The sequence below is a fragment of the Tachyglossus aculeatus genome, unplaced genomic scaffold (genome assembly GCF_015852505.1).
Source record: "Tachyglossus aculeatus isolate mTacAcu1 unplaced genomic scaffold, mTacAcu1.pri SUPER_34, whole genome shotgun sequence".
Lineage (NCBI taxonomy): Eukaryota > Metazoa > Chordata > Mammalia > Monotremata > Tachyglossidae > Tachyglossus > Tachyglossus aculeatus.
In genome coordinates, this window is record NW_024044839.1 from 3,753,223 (window position 1) to 3,780,747 (window position 27,525).

Consider the following 27,525-nt stretch of genomic DNA (forward strand, 5'->3'; position numbering starts at 1 on the left):
AGCGGTGGCATCGAGTGGCATCGGGTGGCATCATCGTGCCATGGCCTGCCCGCCGGACGAACCCTGCCAGCCCATGGCCCACCAGGTGCTGACGGGGGCAGGAGGGAGGGCAGGTGAGCGCCTAGCGGGCAGGGACTCTGTCTGGCTGTTGGGTTCTCATCAATCAAGTGGTTTTCTTTAATTATAATAATAATAGAACCTGTTAATACTTCCCAAACGCTTAGTACAGTGCTCTTCACACAGTAAGCGCTCAATAAATACGATTGAATGAATAATATAATCTATAATAATAATGTGGGGTGAGGGCAGGTGAGCGCCTAGTGGGCAGGGACTCTGTCGGGTTGTCATCAATCAAGTGTATTTTTTATTATAATGATAGAATGTGTTAGTACTTCCCAAGCGCTTAGTACAGTGCTCTGCACACAGCGCTCAATAAATACGATTGAATGAATAATGTAATATATAATAATAATGTGGTGTGAGGGCAGGTGAGTGCCTAGCGGGCAGGGACTGTGTCTGGTTGTTGGGGTCTCATCAATCAAGTGGGTTTTTTTATTATTATAATAATAATAGAACGTGTTAATACTTCCCAAGCGCTTAGTACAGTGCTCTACACACAGTAAGCGCTCAATAAATACGATTGAATGAATAATATAATCTATAATAATAATGTGGGGTGAGGACAGGTGAGCGCCTAGCGGGCAGGGACTGTGTCTGGTTGTTGGGTTGTCATCAATCAAGTGGGTTTTTATTATTGTTATTATAGAACGTGTTAATAATTCCCAAGCGCTTAGTACAGTGCTCTACACACAGCGCTCAATAAATACGATTGAATGAATGAATAATATAATCTATAATAATAATGTGGGGTGAGGGCAGGTGAGCGCCTAGCGGGCAGGGACTGTGTCTGGTTGTTGGGGTCTCATCAATCAAGTGTATTTTTTATTATAATAATAGAATGTGTTAGTGCTTCCCAAGCGCTTAGTACAGTGCTCTGCACACAGCGCTCAATAAATACGATTGAATGAATAATATAATATATAATAATAATGTGGGGTGAGGGCAGGTGAGCGCCTAGCGGGCAGGGACTGTGTCTGGTTGTTGGGGTCTCATCAATCAAGTGGGTTTTTTTATTATTATAATAATAATAGAACGTGTTAATACTTCCCAAGCGCTTAGTACAGTGCTGTACACACAGTAAGCACTCAATAAATACGATTGAATGAATAATATAATCTATAATAATAATGTGGGGTGAGGGCAGGTGAGCGCCTAGCGGGCAGGGACTCTGTCGGGTTGTCATCAATCAAGTGTATTTTTTATTATAATGATAGAATGTGTTAGTACTTCCCAAGCGCTTAGTACAGTGCTCTGCACACAGCGCTCAATAAATACGATTGAATGAATAATGTAATATATAATAATAATGTGGTGTGAGGGCAGGTGAGTGCCTAGCGGGCAGGGACTGTGTCTGGTTGTTGGGGTCTCATCAATCAAGTGGGTTTTTTTATTATTATAATAATAATAGAACGTGTTAATACTTCCCAAGCGCTTAGTACAGTGCTCTACACACAGTAAGCGCTCAATAAATACGATTGAATGAATAATATAATCTATAATAATAATGTGGGGTGAGGGCAGGTGAGCGCCTAGCGGGCAGGGACTGTGTCTGGTTGTTGGGTTGTGATCAATCAAGTGGGTTTTTATTATTGTTATTATAGAACGTGTTAATAATTCCCAAGCGCTTAGTACAGTGCTCTACACACAGCGCTCAATAAATACGATTGAATGAATGAATAATATAATCTATAATAATAATGTGGGGTGAGGGCAGGTGAGCGCCTAGCGGGCAGGGACTGTGTCTGGTTGTTGGGTTGTCATCAATCAAGTGGGTTTTTTTTATTATAATAATAATAATAGAACGTGTTAATACTTCCCAAGCGCTTAGTACAGGGCTCTACACACAGCGCTCAATAAATACGATTGAATGAATGAATAATATAATATACAATAATAATGTGGGGTGAGGGCAGGTGAGTGCCTAGCGGGCAGGGACTGTGTCTGGTTGTTGGGTTCTCATCAATCAAGTGGGTTTTTTTTTAATAATAATAATAGAACGTGTTAGTACTTCCCAAGCGCTTAGTACAGTGCTCTACACACAGCGCTCCATAAATAATATGAATGAATAGTATAATATATAATAATAATACGGGGTGAGGGCAGGTGAGCGCCTAGAGGGCAGGGACTGTGTCTGGTTGTTGGGGTCTCATCAATATCAAGTGATTTTTTTTTTATTATAATAATAATAGAACGTGTTAGTACTTCCCAAGCACTTAGTACAGCGCTCTACACACAGCGCTCAATAAATACGATTGAATGAATGAATAATATAATATATAATAATAATGTGGGGTGAGGGCAGGTGAGCGCCTAGCGGGCAGGGACTGTGTCTGGTTGTTGGGTTCTCATCAATCAAGTGGGTTTTTTTTATTATTATAATAATAGGACGTGTTAATACTTCCCAAGCGCTTAGTACAGGGCTCTACACACAGTAAGCGCTCAATAAATACGATTGAATGAATAATATAATATATAATAATAATGTGGGGTGAGAGCAGGTGAGCGCCTAGTGGGCAGGGACTCTGGTTGTCATCAATCAAGTGTATTTTTTATTATAATGATAGAATGTGTTAGTGCTTCCCAAGCGCTTAGTACAGTGCTCTACACACGGCGCTCAATAAATACGATTGAATGAATGAATGAATAATATAATGTATAATAATAATGTGGGGTGAGGGCAGGTGAGCGCCTAGTGGGCAGGGACTGTGTCTGGTTGTTGGGTTGTCATCAATCAAGTGGGGTTTTTTATTATTATAATAATAATAGAACGTGTTAATACTTCCCAAGCGCTTAGTACAGTGCTCTTCACACAGTAAGCGCTCAATAAATACGATTGAATGAATAATATAATATATAGTAATAATGTGGGGTGAGAGCAGGTGAGCGCCTAGTGGGCAGGGACTCTGGTTGTCATCAATCAAGTGTATTTTTTATTATAATGATAGAATGTGTTAGTGCTTCCCAAGCGCTTAGTACAGTGCTCTACACACGGTGCTCAATAAATACGATTGAATGAATGAATGAATAATATAATGTATAATAATAATGTGGGGTGAGGGCAGGTGAGCGCCTAGCGGGCAGGGACTGTGTCTGGTTGTTGGGTTGTGATCAATCAAGTGGGTTTTTTTTATTATAATAATAATAGTACGTGTTAATACTTCCCAAGCGCTTAGTCCAGTGCTCTACACACAGCGCTCAATAAATACGAATGAATGAATGAATAATATAATATATAATAATAATGTGGGGTGAGGGCAGGTGAGCGCCTAGCGGGCAGGGACTGTGTCTGGTTGTTGGGTTCTCATCAAGTGTATTTTTTATAATAATAGAATGGGTTAGTACTTCCCAAGCGCTTAGTACAGTGCTCTGCACACAGTAAGTGCTCAATAAATACGATTGAATGAATGAATAATATAATATATAATAATAATACGGGGTGAGGGCAAGTGAGCGTCTAGCGGGCAGGGACTGTGTCTGGTTGTTGGGTTGTCATCAATCAAGTGTATTTTTTATAATGATAATAGAATGTGTTAGTATTTCCCAAGCGCTTAGTACAGTGCTCTGCACACAGTAAGTGCTCAATAAATACGATTGAATGAATGAATAATATAATATATAATAATAATATGGGGTGAGGGCAGGTGAGCTCCTAGTCGGCAGGGACTGTGCCTATCAATCAGTTGAATTTATTATAATAATAATAGAATATGTTATTATATATAATAATGTAAAATGTTATATGCAATAATATAATATGATATATAATATATTGTAATATATTATATAATGGTATTTGTTATGCACTTACTATGTGCCAAGCACCGTTCTAAGCACTGGGATAGATAACAACAGAATCAGGTTGTCCCAAGTGGGGCTCACAGTCTTAATCCCCATTCATGCATTCAGTCCTATTTATTGAGCGCTTACTGTGTGTAGAGCACTGTACTAAGCGCTTGGGAAGTCCAAGTCGGCAACAGATAGAGACGGTCCCTGCCCACCAACGGGCTCGCAGTCTAGAAGGGGGAGACAGACAACAAAACAAAACATGGAGACAAGTGTCCAAATCATCAGAACAAATAGAATTATAGCTATAATAATGATGATGGCACTTGTTAAGCGCTTACTATGTGCCAAGCACTGTTCTAAGCGCTGGGGAGGATAGAAGGTGATCAGATTGTCCCACGAGGGGCTCACAGTCTTTATCCCCATTTTACAGAGGAGGTAACTGAGGCCCAGAGAAGTGAAGTGACCTGCCCAAAATCACACAGCTGACAAGGGGCAGAGTGGGGATTTGAACCCACGACCACTGACACCCAAGCCCGGGCTCTTTCCATTGAGCCACGCTGCTTCTCGTTATTTAGCGTTTACTGCGAGCCAAGGACTGTACTAAGCGCTTGGGTGAGTGTAGCCCGGGGTGGGCAGGGTTTGTCTCTATTGCTGAACTGTACTTTCCAAGCGCTTAGTACAGTGCTTTGCACACAGTAAGCGCTCAATAAAAACTATGAATTCATTCAGTCGTATTTATTGAGCGCTTACTGTGCGCAGAGCACTCTACTAAGTGCTTGGGAAGTACAAGTTGGCAACATGAGACAGTCAATCAATCAATCGTATTTATTGAGCGCTTACTGTGTGCAGAGTACTGTACTAAGCGCTTGGGAAGTCCAAGTTGGCAACATATAGAGACGGTCCCTACCCAACAGCGGGCTCACAGTCTAGAAGGGGGACAGAGCAGAGCTCTGCACATAGTAAGCGCTTAATAAATGGGAAGTCCAAGTTGGCAACATATAGAGACGGTCAATCAATCAATCGTATTTATTGAGCGCTTACTGTGTGCAGAGCACTGTACTAAGCGCTTGGGAAGTCCAAGTTGGCAACATATAGAGACGGTCCCTACCCAACAGCGGGCTCACAGTCTAGAGGGGGGACAGAGCAGAGCTCTGCACATAGTAAGCGCTTAATAAATGGGAAGTCCAAGTTGGCAACATATAGAGATGGTCAATTAATCAATCAATTGTATTTATTGAGCACTTATTGTGTGCAGAGCACTGGACTAAGCGCCTGGGAAGTCCAAGTTGGCAACATATAGACAGTCCCTACCCAACAGCGGGCTCACAGTCTAGAAGGGGGACAGAGCAGACCTCTGCACATAGCAAGCGCTTAATAATAATGATAATAATAATAATAATGGCATTTGTTAAGTGCTTACTATGTGCAGAGCACTGTTCTAAGCGCTTAATAAATGGGAAGTCCAAGTTGGCAACATATAGAGATGGTCCCTACCCAACAGCGGGCTCACAGTCTAGAAGGGGGACAGAGCGGAGCTCTGCACATAGTAAGCGCTTAATAATAATGATAATAATAATAATGATGGCATTTGTTAAGCGCTTACTATGTGCAGAGCACTGTTCTAAGCGCTTAATAAATGGGAAGTCCAAGTTGGCAACATATAGAGACGGTCCCTACCCAACAGCGGGCTCACAGTCTAGAAGGGGACAGAGCGGAGCTCTGCACATAGTAAGCGCTTAATAATAATGATAATAATAATAATGATGGCATTTGTTAAGCGCTTACTATGTGCAGAGCACTGTTCTAAGCGCTTAATAAATGGGAAGTCCAAGTTGGCAACGTATAGAGACGGTCCCTACCCAACAGCGGGCTCACAGTCTAGAAGGGGGACAGAGCGGACCTTAATAATAATGATAATAATAATAATGGCATTTGTTAAGCGCTTACTATGCGCAGAGCACTGTTCTAAGCGCTTAATAAATGGGAAGTCCAAGTTGGCAACATATAGAGACGGTCCCTACCCAACAGCGGGCTCACAGTCTAGAAGGGGGACAGAGCGGACCTTAATAATAATGATAATAATAATAATAATGGCATTTGTTAAGCGCTTACTATGTGCAGAGCACTGTTCTAAGCGCTTAATAAATGGGAAGTCCAAGTTGGCAACATATAGAGACGGTCCCTACCCAACAGCGGGCTCACAGTCTAGAAGGGGGACAGAGCGGAGCTCTGCACATAGTAAGCGCTTAGTAAATGCCATCATTATTATTATTATTATAGTAGGCGCTCAATAAATGCCATTGATTGATTGGGAATTAGAGGCGGAGAGGGTGGTCTCTTTGCCCAGCCAAGAAGGTCACTCTGAGAGTGCGTCCTCAGGAGCTGGAGAAGCAGTATTCGCCGTCAAGATGGTCCCCCCGGATGGACGGAGAGGCGGTGGTTGAAGCCCATGTCCGAGAGATCAGAGAGGGTAAGGGTCGAATTCCAGCGCCTTCCCCTCCCTCCCTTTCCCCCCATGGTGGATGGAGGAAAATCAGTCAATCAATCAATCAATCAATCAATCGTATTTACTGAGCGTTTACTGAGTGCAGAGCACTGGACTAAGCGCTTGGGAAGTCCAAGTTGGCAACATCTAGAGACGGTCCCTACCCAACAGCAGGCTCCTGTCATCATCATCAATCGTATTTATTGAGCACTTACTATGTGCAGAGCACTGTACTAAGCGCTTGGGAAGTATTGGCAACATAGAGAGACAGTCCCTACCCAACAGTGGGCTCACAGTCTAGAAGAGGAAGACAGACAACAAAACCAAACATATTAACTGACTGTGAGCCCACTGTTGGGTAGGGACCGTCTCTCTATGTTGCCAATTTGGACTTCCCAAGCACTTAGTACAGTGCTGTGCACACAGTAAGCGCTCAATAAATATGATTGATTGATTCCCCACAGCACCTGTATATATGTATATATGTTTGTACGGATTTATTACTCTATTTTACTCGCACATTTTTATTCTACTTATTTTATTTTGTTAATACGTTTTGTTTTGTTCTCTGTTCTCCCCCTTCTAGACTGTGAGCCCACTGTTGGGTAGGGACCGTCTCTCTATGTTGCCACCTTGGACTTCCCAAGCGCTTAGTACAGTGCTCTGCACACAGTAAGCGCTCAATAAATACGATTGATTGATTTCCCCACAGCACCTGTATATATGTATATATGTTTGTACGGATTTCTTACTCTATTTTACTTGTACATTTTTATTCTACTTATTTTATTTTGTTAATATGTTTTGTTTTGTTGTCCGTCTCCCCCTTCTAGACTGTGAGCCCGCTGTTGGGTAGGGACTGTCTCTAGATGTTCCCAGCTTGGACTTCCCAAGTGCTTAGTACAGTGCTCTGCACACAGGAAGCGCTCATTAAATACGATTGATTGATTGATTTCCCCACAGCACCGGTATATATGCATATATGTTTGTACGGATTTATTACTCTATTTATTTTACTTGCACATTTTTATTCTACTTATTTTATTTTGCTAATATGTTTTGTTTTGTTGTCCGTCTCCCCCTTCTAGACTGTGAGCCCGCCGTCGGGTAGGGACCGTCTCTAGATGTTCCCAGCTTGGACTTCCCAAGCGCTTAGTACAGTGCTCTGCACACAGGAAGCGCTCAATAAATACGATTGATTTCCCCACAGCACCTGTATATATGTTTGTACGGATTTATTACTCTATTTATTTTACTTGTACATTTTTATTCTACTTATTTTATTTTGTTAATATGTTTGGTTTTGTTCTCTGCCTCCCCCTTCTAGACTGTGAGCCCACTGTTGGGTAGGGACTGTCTCTAGATGTTGCCAGCTTGGACTTCCCAAGCGCTTAGTCCAGTGCTCTGCACACAGGAAGCGCTCAATAAATAGGAATGAATGAATAAGGGCTGGGCCTGTGTTTGTACATATTTATTACTCTATTGTATTTGTACATATTTATTCTATTTATTTTACTTTGTTAATGTGTTTTGTTGTCTGTCTCCCCCTTCTAGACTGTGAGCCCGCTGTTGGGTAGGGACTGTCTCTCTATGTTGCCAACTTGGATTTCCTAAGCGCTTAGTCCAGTGCTCTGCACACAGTAAGTGCTCAATAAATACGATTGAATGAATGAAGGAATGACCTCCGACTCCCAAACCCGGGTTCTTGCCACTGAGCCAAGCTGCAAACACTTAACAAATACCAAATACCATTTTATCTGTTGTTTGCCTGTGTGCTCTATTTGCAATCATTCTGGGAACCTGATGTTGACTGATCACAATCTGAATTGCCCTCAGGAAACCCCTAATGTCACCTCCAAAGCTCCCAAAGGACACACGCATTCATTCAATCCTATTTATTGAGCGCTTACTGTGTGCAGAGCACTGTACTAAGCGCTTGGGAAGTCCAAGTTGGCAACATCTAGAGAGGGTCCCTACCCAACAGCGGGCTCACAGCCTAGAAGGGGGAGACAGACAACAAAACAAAGCACGTTAACAAAATAAAATAATCTTAAATCTCCCTTAGCTGGGATGTTTTAGACTGTGAGCCCGCTGTTGGGTAGGGACCGTCTCTATATGTTGCCAACTTGGACTTCCCAAGCGCTTAGCACAAAACAAAACATGTTAACAAAGTAAAATAAGTACAATAAATATGTACAAATAAAATAGAGTAATAAGTACGTACAAACGTATATACATATATACAGCAAGCGCTTAGTACAGTGCTCTGCACACAGTAAGCGCTCAGTAAATGCGATTGATTGATTATGTAACCTACCAGCAACTGCAATTCAGCAGTAGGGATTTTAAACCAAAATCCTGGCTTTAATAATCTGACCTCTGACTCCAAAACCCGGGCTCTTTCCTTCTGAGCCACACTGCTTCTCATCTATATGTCAGATCTATACGTTTCCAACTTGTACTTCCCAAGCGCTTAGTACAGTGCTCCGCACACAGTAAGCGCTCAATAAATACGATTGAATGAATGAATGAATAATAGGCACTGTACTAAGCACTGGGGTGGATACAAGCAAATTGGGTTGGACACAGTCCCTGTCCCACGTGAGGCTCACAGTCTCAATCCCCATTTTACAGACGAGGGAACTGAGGCCCAGAGAAGTGACTTTTCAGGCTAAACAAACAAACAAAAAATCTCCCCATCTCCACCCTCATTCTTCACTGAAAGCAAGTTTATAACAGCAGCTGCTCAAGTGCCCACCCTCCCCCACCTTGCCCCTAAGGTTGCCTTTTTTTTTTTTTTTGGAATGGTATTTGTTAAGTGCTTAATCAACCTGGCTGGGATAAATCCAATAATAATAATGGTATTTATTAAGCGCTTACTATGTGCAAAGCACTGTTCTAAGGCTGGGGAGGTTATCGTATTTATTGAGTAATCGTATTTATTGAGTGCTTACTGTGTGCAGAGCACTGTACTAAGCGCTTGCTGTATATATGTATATACGTTTGTACGTACTTATTACTCTATCTTATTTGTACATATTTATTGTACTTATTTTACTTTGTTAATATGTTTTGTTTTGTTGCCTGTCTCCCCCCTTCTGGACTGTGAGCCCGCTGTTGGGTAGGGACCGTCTCTAGATGTTGCCAACTTGGACTTCCCAAGCACTTAGTCCAGTGCTCTGCACACAGTAAGCGCTCAATAAATACGAATGAATGAATGAATAGGCGCTGGGCCTGTGTTTGTACATATTATTACTCTATTTTATTTGTACATATTTATTCTACTTTACTTTGTTAATATGTTTTGTTTTGTTCTCTGTCTCCCCCCTTCTAGACTGTGAGCCCACTGTTGGGTAGGGACCGTCTCTAGATGTTGCCAACTTGGACTTCCCAAGCGCTTAGTCCAGTGCTCTGCACACAGTAAGCGCTCAATAAATACGCTCGAATGAATCAATCAATAAGCGCTGGGCCTGTATATATGTATATATGTTTGTACGTATTTATTACTCTATTTTATTTGTACATATTCTATTTATTTTACTTTGTTAATATGTTTTGTTTTGTTGTCTGTCTCCCCCCTTCTAGACTGTGAGCCCGCTGCCGGGTAGGGACCGTCTCTAGATGTTGCCAGCTTGGACTTCCCAAGCGCTTAGTCCAGTGCTCTGCACACAGTAAGCGCTCAATAAATGCGCTCGAATGAATGAATAAGCGCTGGGCCTGTATATATGTATATATGTTTGTACGTATTTATTACTCTATTTTACTTGTACATATTGATTCTATTTATTTTACTTTGTTAATATGTTTTGTTTTGTTGTCTGTCTCCCCCCTTCTAGACTGTGAGCCCGCTGTTGGGTAGGGACCGTCTCTATATGTTGCCAGCTTGGACTTCCCAAGCGCTTAGTCCAGTGCTCTGCACACAGTAAGCGCTCAATAAATACGCTCGAATGAATGAATAAGCGCTGGGCCTGTATATATGTATATATGCTTGTACGTATTTATTACTCTATTTTATTTGTACATATTCTATTTATTTTACTTTGTTAATATGTTTTGTTTTGTTGTCTGTCTCCCCCCTTCTAGACTGTGAGCCCGCTGTTGGGTAGGGACCTGTATCTATGTATATATGTTTGTACATATTTGTTACTCTATTTTACTTGTACATATCTATTCTATTAATTTTATTTTGTTAGTATGTTTGGTTTTGTTCTCTGTCTCCCCCTTCTAGACTGTGAGCCCACTGTTGGGTAGGGACTGTCTCTCTATGTTACCAACTTGGACTTCCCAAGCGCTTAGTCCGGTGCTCTGCACACAGTAAGCGCTTAATAAATATGATTGATTGATTGACCGTCTCTAGATGTTGCCAACTGGGACTTCCCAAGCGCTTAGTCCGGTGCTCTGCACACAGTAAGCGCTCAATAAATATGATTGAATGAATGCATTTTCTGTTTCCCGATCAGCAACCGAGAAAGCCCAGGCTGGTCCTGATGTGCTCCTGAACGTTGCCTATGGAGATGGTGAGGGGGAGAAGATGGACATCTACTTACCTCCCAATGCTTCCGGAGGTGAGTGGGGATGGGAAACGTCATCGGGAGGGATTATATGGCCCCTAACTCTAGTAGACTCCCCCAGAGCCCTTCGCTCGGCATTCTGCCCAAAGTAGGCGCCCGATAAATATTACTGATTGTCGACTTACTGTGCTAACCTCCCCCTCCCCACATCCCCCCCAGCCTTACCTCTTCATTCATTCGATCGTATTTATTGAGCGCTTACTGTGTGCCGAGCACTGTACTAAGCGCTTGGGAAGTCCAAGTCGGCAACATCTAGAGACGGTCCCTACCCAACAGCGGGCTCACAGTCTAGAAGGGGGAGACAGAGAACAAAACATATGAACGAAATAAAATCAGTGGAATAAATATGTACTTCCCCTCCTTCCCCTCCCCGCAGCACCTGTATATATGGATAGGTGTTTGTACGGATTTATTACTCTATTTTATTTGTACATGTTTATTGATGAGGTAACCGAGGCTCAGAGAAGTTAAGCGACTTCCCCAAGGTCACACAGCAGACGTGTGGCGGAACCCGGATTCGAACCTATGATCTCTGACTCCGGAGCCCGTGCCCTTTCCACTGAGCCACGCTGCACGCTGATCACCCTGTAGTAATAATAATAATAATAATAATAATGGCATTTATTAAGCGCTTACTATGTGCAAAGCACTGTTCTAAGCGCTGGGGCAGTTACAAGGTGATCAGGTTGTCCCACGGCGGGGTGGGGCTCACAGTTTTCATCCCCATTTTACAGATGAGGGAACTGGGGCCCAGAGAAGTGAAGTGACTTGCCCAAAGTCACACAGCTGACGGCGGAGTCAGGATTTGAACCCATGACCTCTGACTCCAAAGCCCAGGCTTTTTCTACTGAGCCACGCTGTAACCTCTAAGCGCTTAGAACAGTGCTTTGCACATAGTAAGCGCTTAATAAATGCCATTATTATTATTATTAGGCCCTGCTGCTTCTCTACATACCGTTTTTTGATTGATTTTTTTTTTGTTGTTGTTGTTCCTTGTAGCTTTCCCCCTTTTCCTGTATATCCACGGGGGTTACTGGCAGCTTTTAAGGTGAGCAGGCCCACACGTGGGGAGGGATAGAAGATTAGGGGGGGAAAAAAGGGTGTTAGGGAAGGGTCCAGACCTAACCAAGAACAAGATTGTCCCGGGATCGAATGATGCGCTAAAGGCCCACTGGAATTCGGCCGGGAAGTGTCTGGAGCAATCTGAGAGGGTGAGTCCTGGTGGGGGTAGGATGGGGATAGAGATGCCCCCTCTTCCCCCAGCCCAGAGACATTTGGGGGCAGCGCCAGTCAATCAATCAATCGTATTTATTGAATGCTTACTGTGTGCAGAGCACTGCACCAATCAATCAATCAATCAATCGTATTTATTGAGCGCTTACTGTGTGCAGAGCACTGCACCAAGCACTTGGGAAGTACAAGTTGGCAACGTACAGAGACGGTCCCTACCCCATGATGAGCTCACGGTCTAGAGGGGGAGACAGACATTAATACAAATAGATAAAACAATAAATTACGGATAGATACAGATAGATACATATGTGCTGTGGGGAGTCATTCATTCAATCGTATTTATTGAGCGCTTCCTGTGTGCAGAGCACTGTACTAAGCGCTTGGGAAGTACAAGTTGGCAATATACAGAGACGGTCCCTACTCAACGTATAGAGATGGTCCCTACCCCACGACGAGCTCACGGTCTAGAGGGGGAGACAGACATTAAAACAAATAGATAAAACAATAAATTACAGATAAATATATATGTGCTGTGGGGAGTCATTCATTCAATCGTATTTATTGAGTGCTTACTGTGTGCAGAGCGCTGTACTATGCGCTTGGGAAATACAAGTTGGAAACGTATAGAGATGGTCCCTACCCAACAATGAGCTCACGGTCTAGGGGGGAGACAGACATAAATACAAATAGATAAAACAATAAATTACAGATAGATACAGATAGATACATATGTGCTGTGGGGAGTCATTCATTCAATCGTATTTATTGAGTGCTTCCTGTGTGCAGAGCACTGTACTAAGCGCTTGGGAAGTACAAGTTGGCAACATATAGAGACGGTCCCTACCCAACAACGAGCTCGTGGTCTAGAGGGGGAGACAGACATTAGCCCTCAACCCTGCAAGAGAGCGGATGTCTTACCCGCCTTACCTCCTTCCCTTCCCCACAGCACCTGTATATATGTATATATGTTTGTACGGATTTATTACTCTATGTATTTATTTTACTTGTACATATTTATTCTATTTTATTTTGTTAATATGTTTTGTTGTCCGTCTCCCCCTTCTAGATTGTGAGCCCGCTGTTGGGTAGGGACCGTCTCTATATGTTGCCAACTTGTACTTCCCAAGCGCTTAGTTCAGTGCTCTGCACACAGTAAGCGCTCAATAAATACGATTGAATGAATGAATGAACATATTTATTTTATTTTGTTAATATGTTATGTTTTGTTGTCCGTCTCCCCCTTCTAGACTGTGAGCCCGCTGTTGGGTAGGGACTGTCTCTATATGTTGCCAGCTTGTACTTCACAAGTGCTTAGTACAGTGCTCTGCACACAGTAAGCGCTCAGTAAATACGATTGATTGATGCAGGTGCCCTCCCCACAGCACCTGTATATATACCACATTCTCAAGAATCGGGTTTTTTATCATTTATCTGGTTCATGGGGCTGTTGCCAACTTGTACTTCCCAAGCACTTAGTACAGTGCTCTGCACACAGTAAGCGCTCAAACACAATTGAATGAATAGTAAGCACTCAATAAATACGATTGAATGAATGAATGAATGAACATATTTATCCTATTTATTTTATTTTGTTAATATGTTTTGTTTTGTCGTCCATCTCCCCCTTCTAGACTGTGAGCCCGCTGTTGGGTAGGGACCGGCTCTAGATGTTGCCAGCTTGGACTTCCCAAGCGCTTAGCCCAGTGCTCTGCACACAGTAGGCGCTCAATAAATACGATTGAACGAATGAATGTCTGTGCCCTTCTTCTCCAGCAAGGATGAGTCGGGCTTCATGGCCACCCCACTGAGGTCAAAGGGCGTGGCGGTAACCGTGGTGGATTATGACATCGCGCCCAAAGGTGAGGGGTGGGTGCTGGGGTGGGGGAGCCGGGGGGCCGGAGGGATTTACTGGACGCCCCCAGCCCCGACCCCCCCGGGTGCTTCCTGCGCAGGTGACATGGATCTGATGGTGGCCCAGGTGAGACGCAGTGTTGTTTTCCTGCAGAGGAGGTACCCGGGCAACAGGTGAGTGTCGGCGTGGATTCACCGCTCATTCATCCGATCGTATTTATTGAGCGCTTACTGTGTGCGGAGCACTGGACTAAGCGCTTGGGAAGTCCAAGTCGGCACCATAGGCCGTCCGCACCCAACGGCGGGCTCACAGTCTAGAAGGGGGAGACAGAGAACAAAACCAAACACATTAACAAAATAAAATAAGTAGAATAAATACGTACAAATAAAATAGAGTAATAAGTACGTACAAACATATACATTTTATTTTGTTAATATGTTTTGTCGTCCGTCTCCCCCTTCTAGACTGTGAGCCCGCTGTTGGGTAGGGACCGTCTCTAGATGTTGCCAACTTGGACTTCCCAAGCGCTTGGTACAGTGCTCTGCACATAGTAAGCACTCAATAAGTACGATTGATGATGATGGAAACATATTGACAAAGTAAAATGAGTAGAATAAATATGTACAAATAAAATAAACAACTACAGTAATAAGTACGTACAAACATATACGTTTTATTTTGTTAATATGTTTTGTCGTCTGTCTCCCCCTTCTAGACTGTGAGCCCGCTGTTGGGTAGGGACCGGCTCTAGATGTTGCCGACTTGGACTTCCCAAGCGCTTAGTACAGTGCTCTGCACATAGCGCTCAATAAATACGATTGATGATGATGGAAACATATTGACAAAGTAAAATAAGTAGAATAAATATGTACAAATAAAATAAACAAGTACAGTAATAAGTACATACAAACATACATTTTATTTTAATATGTTTTGTCGTCTGTCTCCCCCTTCTAGACTGTGAGCCCGCTGTTGGGTAGGGACCGTCTCTAGATGTTGCCAACTTGGACTTCCCAAGCGCTTAGTACAGTGCTCTGCACATAGTAAGCGCTCAATAAATACGATTGATGATGATGAAAACATATTGGCAAAGTAAAATAAGTAGAATAAATATGTACAAATAAAATAAACAAGTACAGTAATAAGTACGTACAAACATATACATTTTATTTTGTTAAGATGTTTTGTCGTCCGTCTCCCCCTTCTAGACTGTGAGCCCGCTGTTGGGTAGGGACCGTCTCTAGATGTTGCCAACTTGGACTTCCCAAGCGCTTAGTCCAGTGCTCTGCACACAGTAAGCGCTCAATAAATACGATTGAATGAATGAATGAATACATATATACAGCAAGGGCTTAGTACAGTGCTCTGCACATAGTAAGCGCTCAGTAAATACGATTGATGATGATGAAAACATATTGACAAAGTAAAATAAGTAGAATAAATATGTACAAATAAACAAGTACAGTAATAAGTACGTACAAACATACATTTTATTTTGTTAATATGTTTTGTCGTCTGTCTCCCCCTTCTAGACTGTGAGCCCGCTGTTGGGTAGGGACTGTCTCTGTAGCCAACTTGGACTTCCCAAGCGCTTAGTACAGTGCTCTGCACACAGTAAGCGCTCAATAAATACGAATAAATGAATGAATGAATACATATACACAGCAAGGGCTTAGTACAGTGCTCTGCACATAGTAAGCGCTCAATAAATACGATTGATGATGAAAACATATTGACAAAGTAAAATAAGTAGAATAAATATGTACAAATAAAATAAACAAGTACAGTAATAAGTACGTACAAACATATACATTTTATTTTGTTAATATGTTTTGTCGTCTGTCTCCCCCTTCTAGACTGTGAGCCCGCTGTTGGGTAGGGACCGTCTCTATATGTTGCCAACTTGGACTTCCCAAGCGCTTAGTACAGTGCTCTGCACACAGTAAGCGCTCAATAAATACGATTGAATGAATGAATACATATATACAGCAAGGGCTTAGTACAGTGCTCTGCACATAGTAAGCCCTCAATAAATACGATTAATGATGATGAAAACATATTGACAAAGTAAAATAAGTAGAATAAATATGTACAAAAAAAATAAACAAGTACAGTAATAAGTACGTACAAACATACATTTTGTTTTGTTAATATGTTTTGTCGTCTGTCTCCCCCTTCTAGACTGTGAACCCGCTGTTGGGTAGGGACCGTCTCTAGATGTTGCCAGCTTGGACTTCCCAAGCGCTTAGTACAGTGCTCTGCACACAGTAAGCGCTCAATAAATACGATTGAATGAATGAATGAATACATATATACAGCAAGGGCTTAGTACAGTGCTCTACACATAGTAAGCGCTCAATAAATACGATTGATGATGATGAAAACATATTGACAAAGTATAATAAGTAGAATAAATATGTACAAATAAAATAAACAAGTACAGTAATAAGTACGTACAAACATATACATTTTATTTTGTTAAGATGTTTTGTCGTCTGTCTCCCCCTTCTAGACTGTGAGCCCGCTGTTGGGTAGGGACCGTCTCTGTAGCCAACTTGGACTTCCCAAGCGCTTAGTACAGTGCTCTGCACATAGTAAGCGCTCAATAAATACGATTGATGATGATGAAAACATATTGACAAAGTAAAATAAGTAGAATAAATATGTACAAATAAAATAAACAAGTACAGTAATAAGTACGTACAAACATACATTTTATTTTGTTAATATGTTTTGTCGTCTGTCTCCCCCTTCTAGACTGTGAGCCCGCTGTTGGGTAGGGACCGTCTCTCTAGGTTGCCAACTTGGACTTCCCAAGCGCTTAGTCCAGTGCTCTGCACACAGTAAGCGCTCAATAAATACGATTGAATGAATGAATACATACATACAGCAAGGGCTTAGTACAGTGCTCTGCACAGAGTAAGCGCTCAATAAATACGATTGATGATGATGGAAACATATTGACAAAGTAAAATAAGTAGAATAAATATGTACAAATAAGCAAGTACAGTAATAAGTACGTACAAACATACATTTTATTTTGTTAATATGTTTTGTCGTGTGTCTCCCCCTTCTAGACTGTGAGCCCGCTGTTGGGTAGGGACCATCCCTGTATGTTGCCAACTTGGACTTCCCAAGCGCTTAGTACAGTGCTCTGCACACAGTAAGCGCTCAATAAATACGATTGAATGAATGAATGAATACATATATACAGCAAGGGCTTAGTACAGTGCTCTGCACAGAGTAAGTGCTCAATAAATACGATTGAATATACAGGCCCAGCGCTTAGCACAGGGCCTGACACACAGTAGGCTCTTAACAAATACCATTAAACAACAACAACAACAACAACCTCATTAATAGACGGTCCTGAGGACGGGAAGGTGGCCAGTTCCAGGGGCCCATGATGGATGCAGACTCTAGACTGGAAGCTCGTTGTGGGCAGGGAATGGGTCTTCTGTTGCTAAAGAAGCAGCGTGGCTCAGTGGAAAGAGCCCGGGCTTTGGAGTCAGAGGTCATGGGTTCAAATTCCGGCTCCGCCACTCGTCAGCTGGGTGACTTTGGGCAAGCCACTTCACTTCTCTGGGCCTCAGTTCCCTCAACTGTAAAATGGGGATAAAGACTGTGAGCCCCCTGTGGGGCAACCTGATCACCTTGGAACCTCCCCAGCGCTTAGAACAGTGCTTGGCACATAGTAAGCACTTAAATGCTATCATTAATTAATTAATAATAATAAATTCTGCTCTCCTAAGTGCTGTGCCCACACTAAGCACTCAGTAGAGCAGCAGCGTGGCTAGAGAAGCAGCGTGGCTCAGTGGAAAGAGCCCGGGCTTTGGAGTCAGAGGTCACGGGTTCAAATCCTGGCTCCGCCAATTGCCAGCTGGGTGACTTTGGCCAAGTCACTTCACATCAGTGGAAAGAGCCCGGGCTTTGGAGTCCGAGGTCATGGGTTCAAATCCCGGCTCCGCCAATTGTCAGCTGTGTGACTTTGGGCAAGTCACTTCACTTTTCTGGGCCTCAGTTCCCTTATCTGTAAAATGGGAATTAAGACTGTGAGCCCCCTGTGGGACAACCTGATCACCTTGTTACCTCCCCAGCGCTTAGTACAGTGCTTTGCACATAGTAAGTGCTTAACAAATGCCATCATTATTATTATTATTATTGTCTCAGCGTGGCTCAGTGGAAAGAGCCCGGGCTTTGGAGCCAGAGGTCCTGGGTTCAAATCCCGGCTCCGCCGACTGTCAGCTGTGTGACTTTGGGCAAGTCCACTTCTCTGGGCCTCAGTGACCTCATCTGTAAAATGGGGATGAAGATTGTGAGCCCCACGTGGGACAACCTGATCACCTCGTGGCTCAGTGGAAAGAGCCCGGGCTTTGGAGTCAGAGGTCATGGGCTCGAATCCCGACTCCACCACATGTCTGCCGTGTGATCTTGGGCAAGTCACTTCACTTCTCTGGGCCTCAGTTCCCTCATCTGGAAAATGGAGATTAAGACTGTGAGTCCCACATGGGACAACCTGATCACCCTGTATCCTCCCCAGCGCTTAGAACAGTGCTTTGCCCATAGTAAGCGCTTAACAAATGCCAATTATTATTATTGTATCCCCCCCAGCGCTTAGAACAGAACAGATACCATCATTATTGTTATTATTATACAATAATAATGAGCCCCTTCCTTCCTCTCCCCCTCGTCCCCCTCTCCATCCCCCCCATCTTACCTCCTTCCCTTCCCCACAGCACCTGTATATATGTTTGTACATATTTATTACTCTATTTATTTTACTTGTCCATATCTGTTCTATTTATTTTATTTTCCTGTATATATGTATATATGTTTGTACATATTTATTACTCTATTTTACTTGTCCTTATCTGTTCTATTTATTTTATTTTGTGAGTATGTTTGGTTTTGTTCTCTGTCTCCCCCTTTTAGACTGTGAGCCCGCTGGTGGGTCGGGACTGTCTCTAGATGTTGCCAACTTGGACTTCCCAAGCGCTCTGAGTCCAGTGCTCCGCACATAGTAAGCGCTCAATAAATACGATTGATGGATGGATTGATATTATTACCCCGCTGCTCAGCACACTGCTCCGCACATAGTGAGCGCATGGCAAGTGGCACAGTTGTGATCCCGAGGGAGACGCTTCCTCTTGGTCTTCTCTCCTGCCCCTCTTCCCAGCGGCATTTACCTGTGCGGGCATTCAGCCGGCGCACACCTGGCAGCCATGGCGCTCTTGACGGACTGGACCGACCTCGGCCTTCGGCCCAACCTGAAAGGTATCCCCGGGGGCGGATCGCGCAGCAGGGCGAGGCTCCGAGTTCGACGTTCCGCCCCTCGGTTGGCACTGGAAGGCCGCCTCGATCCCTGGGCAGGACTACCCTACGTGGAGACGCCGGGTAGTCTAATACAGAGTCCCCGGGCCTGACAGCCAGAAGGACCTCGGTTCTAACCCCGGCTCCACCGCCCGTCTGCTGTGTGACGTGGAGCCGGGACTTCACGTCTCTGGGCCTCGGGTCCCTCGTCTGTAAATGGGGATTACGACTGTCAGGAGTGTTTATCAATCAATCAATCGATGGTATTTATTCATCATCATCAATCATATTGAGCACTTACTATGTGCAGAGCACTGTACTAAGCACTTGGGAAGTACAAGTTGGCAACATCTAGAGACGATCCCTACCCAACAGTGGGCTCACAGTCTAAAAGGGGGAGACGGAGAACAAAACCAAACGTACTAACAAAATAAAATAAATAGAATAGATAGGTACAAATAAAATAAATAAATGGAGTAAAAAAATATGTACAAACATATATACATATATACAGGTGCTGTGGGGAAGGGAAGGAGGTAAGACGGGGGATGGAGGGGGGACGAGGGGGAGAGGAAGGAGGGGGCTCAGTCTGGGAAGGCCTCCTGGAGGAGGTGAGTGCTCAGTAGGGCCTTGAAGGGAGAAAGAGAGCGAGCTTGGCGGATGGGCAGAGGGATTGGGGGCATTCCAGGCCAGAGGGATTAATTAATAATGGCATTTGTTAAGTGCTTACTATGTGCAAAGCACTGTTCTAAGCGCTGGGGGGGATACAATGTGATCAAGTTGTCCCACGTGGGGCTCACAGTCTTAATCCCCATTTTTACAGATGAGGGAACTGAGGCTCAGAGAAGTGAAGTGACTTGCCCAAGGTCACACAGCAGACTTGTGGTGGAGCCGGAATTCGAACCCATGACCTCTGACTCCAAAGCCCGGGCTCTTTCCACCGAGCCACGGGGCAAGTCGTGGGCCGGGGGTCGATGGCGGGACAGGCGAGAACTCCTGGGTAGGGACCGTCTCTATATGTTGCCAACTTGTACTTCCCAAGCGCTTAGTACAGTGCTCTGCACACAGTAAGCGCTCAATAAATACGATTGATTGATTGATTGAGGCGCGGCGAGGAGCTTAGCGGCAGAGGAGCGGAGGGTGCGGGGTGCAAGCAACTTGCCCAAAGTCACCCAGCCGACAAGTGGCGGGGCAGGGATTTGAACCCATGACCTCTGACTCCAAAGCCTGTGCTCTTGCCACCGAGCCACGCTGCTTCTTAGTAAGCGCTCAATAAATAAGACCGACTGATTGATTGCCTGAAGTGACGCAGCAGCCAAGAGGCAGAGGCAGGATTAGAACCCAGGTCCCCCGGCCCGGGCTCTTTTCCACGGGGCCGCACTGTTTCTCTCTTCTGTTGGTTCAATTTGGCAGGTGCTTTCCTGGTGAGTGGGATTTATGATCTGGAGCCCATCCTGAACCTCTACGTGAATGACAAGCTCCACATGACCCGGTGAGTGGGTTCCCAAGCGCTTAGTACAGTCCTTTGAGCACAGTAAGGCGCTTAAAGGAAGCAGCGTGGCTCAATGGAAAGAGCCCGGGCTTGGGAGTCCGAGGTCACGGGTTCAAATTCCCCCCCCCCCCCACCCCCCCGCGCCAACTGTCAGCTGTGTGACCTTGGGCAAGTCACTTCGCTTCTCTGGGCCTCAATTGCCTCATCTGGAAAATGGGGATTAAGACTGTGAGCCCCACGTGTATCCTCCCCAGTGCTTTGCCCATAGTAAGCGCTTAACAAATGCCATCATTATTACTATTATTAATAATAGTGGGACAGTGGGACTGTGAGCCCACTGTTGGGTAGGGACCGTCTCTATATGGTGCCAACTTGGACTTCCCAAGCGCTTAGTCCAGTGCTCTGCACACAGTAAGCGCTCAATAAATACGATTGAATCAATGAATGAATGAATAAGCGCTGGGCCTGTTTATATGCATATATGTTTGTACGTATTTATTACTCTATTTTATTTGTACATATTTATTCTATTTATTTTACTTTGTTAATATGTTTGGTTTTGTTGTCCGTCTCCCCCTTCTAAACTGTGAGCCCGCTGTCGCGTAGGGACCATCTCTATATGTTGCCAACTTGGACTTCCCAAGCGCTTAGTCCAGTGCTCTGCACACAGTAAGCGCTCAATAAATACGATTGAATGAATGAATGAATAAGTGCTGGGCCTGTTTATATGCATATATGTTTGTACGTATTTATTACTCTATTTTATTTGTCCATATTTATTCTATTTATTTTACTTTGTTAATATGTTTTGTTTTGTTGTCTGTCTCCCCCCTTCTAGACTGTGAGCCCACTGTCGGGTAGGGACCATCACTAGATGTTGCCAACTTGGACTTCCCAAGCGCTTAGTACAGTGCCCTGCACACAGTAAGCGCTCAATAAATACGATTGAATGAATGAATGAATGAGTAAGCGCTGGACCTGTTTATATGCATATATGTTTGTACGTATTTATTACTCTATTTTATTTGTACATATTTATTCTATTTATTTTACTTTGTTAATATGTTTGGTTTTGCTGTCCGTCTCCCCCTTCTAGACTGTGAGCCCGCTGTCGTAAGCGCTCAATAAATACGATTGAATGAATGAATGAATGAGTAGGCGCTGGGCCTGTTTATATGCATATATGTTTGTACGTATTTATTACTCTATTTTATTTGTACATATTTATTCTATTTATTTTACTTTGTTAATATGTTTGGTTTTGTTGTCCGTCTCCCCCTTCTAAACTGTGAGCCCGCTGTCGCGTAGGGACCATCTCTATATGTTGCCAACTTGGACTTCCCAAGCGCTTAGTCCAGTGCTCTGCACACAGTAAGCGCTCAATAAATACGATTGAATGAATGAATGAATAAGTGCTGGGCCTGTTTATATGCATATATGTTTGTACGTATTTATTACTCTATTTTATTTGTCCATATTTATTCTATTTATTTTACTTTGTTAATATGTTTTGTTTTGTTGTCTGTCTCCCCCCTTCTAGACTGTGAGCCCGCTGTCGGGTAGGGACCGTCTCTCGATGGTGCCAACTTGGACTTCCCAAGCGCTTAGTCCAGTGCTCTGCACACAGTAAGCGCTCAATAAATACGATTGAATCAATGAATGAATGAATAAGCACTGGGCCTGTATGTATGCATATATGTTTGTGCATATTTATTACTCTATTTTATTTGCCCATATTTATTCTATTTATTTTACTTTGTTAATATGTTTTGTTGTCTGTCTCCCCCCTTCTAGACTGTGAGCCCGCTGTCGGGTAGGGACCGTCACTAGATGTTGCCAACTTGGACTTCCCAAGTGCTTAGTACAGTGCTGTGCACACAGTAAGCGCTCCATAAATACGATTGAATGAGTGTATTGAGTGCTGACTGTGTGCAGAACACTGGACTAATCAATCAATCGTACTTATTGAGCGCTCAATAAATACAATTGAATGAATGTATTGAGTGTTTACTGTGCTTACTAAGCGCTTGGGAAGTACAAGTTGGCAACATATAGAGACAGTCCCTACCCAACAGCGGGCTCACAGTCTAAAAGGCGCTGGACTAAGCGCTTGGGAAAGTCCAATACGATAGACATAGAAGACGCCGTTGCCTTCTGTCCTGAGCTTAGGAGGGAGAGACAGACATTAATATGAATAAAGTAAAATGAATCCGCCTGCTGAGTGACCCCGGGCAAATCACCTCACTTCTCCGGCCCTCAGTTCCCCGATCTGTAGGATGGGGATGAAGACCGCGAGCCCCTCGGGGGACGGGGACTGTGTCCAGCCTGATTAGCTTGGATCGACCCCCGGCGCTCATCATCATCATCATCATCATCAATCGTATTTATTGAGCGCTTACTGTGTGCAGAGCACTGGACTAAGCGCTTGGGAAGTCCAAGTTGGTAACATATAGAGACGGTCCCTACCCAGCAGCGGGCTCACAGTCTAAAAGGGGGAGACAGAGAACAAAACCAAACATACTAACAAAATAAAATAAATAGAATAGATATGTACAAGTAAAATAAATAAATAGAGTAATAAATATGTACAAACCATACTAACAAAATAAAATAAATAGAATAGATATGTACAAGTAAAATAAATAGAGTAATAAATATGTACAAACCATACTAACAAAATAAAATAAATAGAATAGATATGTACAAGTAAAATAAATAAATAGAGTAATAAATATGTACAAACATATATACCTATATATAGGTGCTGTGGGGAAGGGAAGGAGGTAAGATGGGATCATCATCATCATCAATCGTATTTATTGAGCGCTTACTACATGCAGAGCACTGTACTAAGCGCTTATGTAACAAATATTAAAAACTATATTCCTCAAGTAGACTAAGGCGAGGTTCTCTGCGCTTGGGAGGAGCAGGCGAAGGGCCGAGCAGCGGGATTCCCTCCCGGTGGGATGGGCGACGGCTGGAGTCGGGATTTTCCTGTGTCCCCGGCTCAGGGAGGTGGCGAGGCGGAACAGCCCCCAGCTTCGCGTGCGGATGGTGAAGCGCAATGCTGGAACCTGCGAGGTGAAAGTGGCCCTGGCCCAGTACGACTCCCCGGAATTCCGCCGCCAATCCCGGGAATTTTTCGAGGTGAGCCTCCCGGGAGCCGGCTTCTAATTCCGGCTCCGCCGCGGGACCTTTTCACTTCTCTGGGCCTCAGTTCCCTCTTCTGTAAAAGTGGGGATTAAGGCTGCGAGCCCCGAGGGGGACGGGGACTGCGTCCGACCCTATGAGCTCGTATCGAGAGAAGCGGCGTGGCTCAGTGGAAAGAGCCCGGGCTTTGGAGTCAGAGGTCATGGGTTCGAATGCCGGCTCCGCCACTTGTCAGCTGTGTGACTTTGGACAAGTCACTTCTCTGGGCCTCAGTTCCCTCATCTGGAAAATGGGGATGAAGACTGTGAGCCCCGCGTGGGACAACCCGATTACCTTGTATCTTACCCCAGCGCTTAGAACAGTGCTTGGCACATAGTAAGCGCTTAACAATTACCAACATTATCATTATTATTATTTCTCTGGGCCTGTGTCCGACCCTATTAGCTCGTATCGAGAGAAGCGGCGTGGCTCAGTGGACAGAGCCCGGGCTTTGGAGTCAGAGGTCATGGGTTCCAATCCCGGCTCCGCCACTTTTCAGCTGGGGGACTTGGGGCAAGTCACTTCTCTGGGCCTCAGTTCCCTCATCTGGAAAATGGGGATGAAGACTGTGGGCCCCGCGTGGGACAACCCGATTACCTTGTATCTACCCCAGCGCTTAGAACAGTGCTTGGCACATAGTAAGCGCTCAACCTCAGTTCCTTCATCTGTAAAATGGGGATGAGGACTGTGAGCCCCACGTGGGACAACCTTAATTACCCTGTATCCCCCCAGCGCTTAAAACAGTGCTTGGCACACAGTAAGCGCTTAACAAATACCAACATTATCATTATTATTATTTCTCTGGGCCTCAGTTCCCTCATCTGGTAAATGGGGGTTGAGACTGTGAGCCCCACGTGGGACAACCTGATCACCTCGTGTCCTCCCCAGTGCTTAGAACAGTGCTCGGCACTACACTGTGCTTGCTTCTAGACTGTGAGCCCACTGTTGGGTAGGGACCTATATGTCTCTATATGTCTCTATATGTTGCCAACTTGTACTTCCCAAGCGCTTAGTACAGTGCTCTGCACACAGTAAGCGCTCAATAAATACGATTGATTGATTAACAAATGCCATCATTATGATTATTACTATCTACTCCAGTGCTTAGGACGGCGGCTGGCACATAGCAAGCGCTTAAAAGAGGCCGTTAAAAAAAACAGCCCCAACTTGGTGACGACCGAGGGACCTGTGTCGGAGTCAGCGTTTAGCACAGTGCCCGCGCTGCCCAAATTTCACCCCTGCTGTTCCCCGTCTTCCCGGATAGCCAGTCAGCTGGCCGGGGCTATTTATTGAGTGCTCACTGGGTGCGGAGCGCTGTACTGAGCACTTGGGCCCCCGTCCCCCCACCTCACTGGCCCCCTCGGCCTTCCTCAGGCTCTGCGCTCGGCGGGGTGGGCGGTCTCGTTGGAGGACATCGCTGGCGTCGATCACTTCGACGTGGTGGAGAAGCTGCAATGGGAGGATTACGTCCTGACTCAGGTATGGACCCCTAGCCCCCCAAAAAACGTGATCGGGGAGGGTCGCGTCTCCCCTGCGGAGAGGCAGGCAGGATGGCCTAGTGGGGCGAGCCCCTGGCCTGCTGTGGGACCTTGGACAGGACCCTTAACCGTCAGTCGGTCAATCCCATTTACCAAGGACTACTTTACTAATTTACCAAGTACTATTTACCAGTACTAGCACTGTACTAAGCGTTTGGGAGACCACAGTACCACATGGTTCAAATACTACATGGGTTCAAATCCCGGCTCGGCCGCTTGTCGGCTGTGTGACTCCGGGCAAGTCGCTTCACTCCTCTGGGCCGCAGTTCCCTCATCTGTAAAATGGGGATGAAGACTGTGAGCCCCGTCGCCGTGGGACAATCTGATCACCTTGTAACCTCCCCAGCGCTTAGAACAGTGCTCTGCACATCGTAAGCGCTTAATAAATGCCATTATTATTATTATTATAGATACCATTGATCATCATCATCAATCGGATTTATTGAGCGCTTACTATGTGCAGAGCACTGGACTAAGCGCTTGGGAAGTACAAATTGGCAACGTATAGAGACTGTCCCTACCCAACAGTGGGCTCACAGTCTAAAAGGGGGAGACAGAAAACCAAACCAAACATACCAACAAAATAAAATAGGATAGATATGTACAAGTAAAATAAATAGAGTAATAAATATGTACAACCGTTGATTGCCTTCTTTCCTTCTGGTGACTTCTTTCCTTCTTAGATTTTCAAAGGATCCATCTCTTCCCGCTTGGAGCTGAAGCTCCTTGTGGGCAGGGAACACCTTTTGGGTGCCTTTTGTGCTTTTCCAAGTGTCTAGTATAGTGTATTGCTCCCAGTGGGTGCTCAGTAAATACCACTGATCCTAGAATGAATCCGTAGAACCTATTTCCCCTCCCATCCTCACAGCACATTTGTCATTTATTTGTGTATATTAATGCCCGTCTCCCCCTCTAGACCGGGAGCTTGTTGCTATATGTATATATGTTTGTACATATTTTTTTTTTACTCTAATTTATTTGTACATATCTATTCTATTTATTTTATTTTGTTAGTATGTTTGGTTTTGTTCTCTGTCTCCCCCTTTTAGACTGGGAGCCCACTGTTGGGCAGGGGCTGTCTCTAGATGTTGCCAATTTGTACTTCCCAAGCGCTTAGTACAGTGCTCTGCACACAGTAAGCGCTCAATAAATACGATTGATGATGATGATGATGTTGCGGGCAGGAACTGTGTCGGTTGTTGTGTTGTACTCTCCAAGCGCTTAATGAGAGAAGCAGCGTGGCTCAGTGGGAAGAGCCCGGGCTTTGGAGTCAGAGGCCGTGGGTTCAAATCCCGGCTCCGCCGCTTGTCAGCTGTGTGACTTTGGGCAAGTCACTTCAGTTCTCTGGGCCTCAGTTCCCTCATCTGGAAAATGGGGATGAAGACTGTGAGGGACAACCTGATCACCTTGTATCCCCCCAGCGCTTAGAACAGTGCTTTGCATCATCATCAATCGTATTTATTGAGCGCTTACTGTGTGCACAGCACTGTACTAAGCGCTTGGGAAGTACAAATTGGCAACATATAGAGACAGTCCCTGCCCAACAGTGGGCTCACAATCTAAAAGGGGGAGACAGAGAACAAAACCAAACATACTAACAAAATAAAATAAATAGAATAGATATGTACAAGTAAAATAAATAAATAAATAGAGTAATAAATATGTACAAACATATATACAGGTGCTGTGGGGAAGGGAAGGAAGATGTGCTCAATAAATACTATTATTATTATTATTATTATTACAGTGTTTTGCACACCGTAAGTGCTCAATAAATACAACCGAATGAATGAATTTTCTGTTTCCTGTTGCAGATCATCCTGGAGACCATTTTCCGGGGGCCGCCTTTGAATCGGGAAAAGGGAGATGTGTAATGGGGCATGTGGGACAGGGACTGTGCCAACCCGATTTGCTTATAACCACCCCGGCGCTTAGTACAGCGCCTGGCA

General features: G+C 44.4%; 1 protein-coding gene across 3 annotated transcripts; it reads left to right on the top strand.

The window, feature by feature from the left end:
- Positions 1-14: 14 nt before the first annotated feature.
- AFMID (arylformamidase) lies at positions 15-27,525 on the top strand. Of its 3 annotated transcripts, XM_038742066.1 has the most exons (11): positions 15-85; positions 6,286-6,376; positions 10,852-10,956; positions 11,962-12,010; positions 13,969-14,054; positions 14,148-14,220; positions 19,224-19,321; positions 20,771-20,849; positions 23,861-23,996; positions 25,413-25,517; positions 27,391-27,525. In XM_038742066.1, the coding sequence occupies exons 1-11, from the start codon at positions 41-43 to the stop codon at positions 27,448-27,450; spliced, it is 927 nt and encodes a 308-aa protein (XP_038597994.1). In that variant the 5' UTR covers positions 15-40; the 3' UTR covers positions 27,451-27,525. The 3 variants fall into 3 exon arrangements, with proteins under 3 accessions (XP_038597994.1, XP_038597997.1, XP_038597995.1); XM_038742069.1 differs by lacking the exons at positions 19,224-19,321; positions 20,771-20,849; XM_038742067.1 differs by lacking the exons at positions 13,969-14,054; positions 14,148-14,220.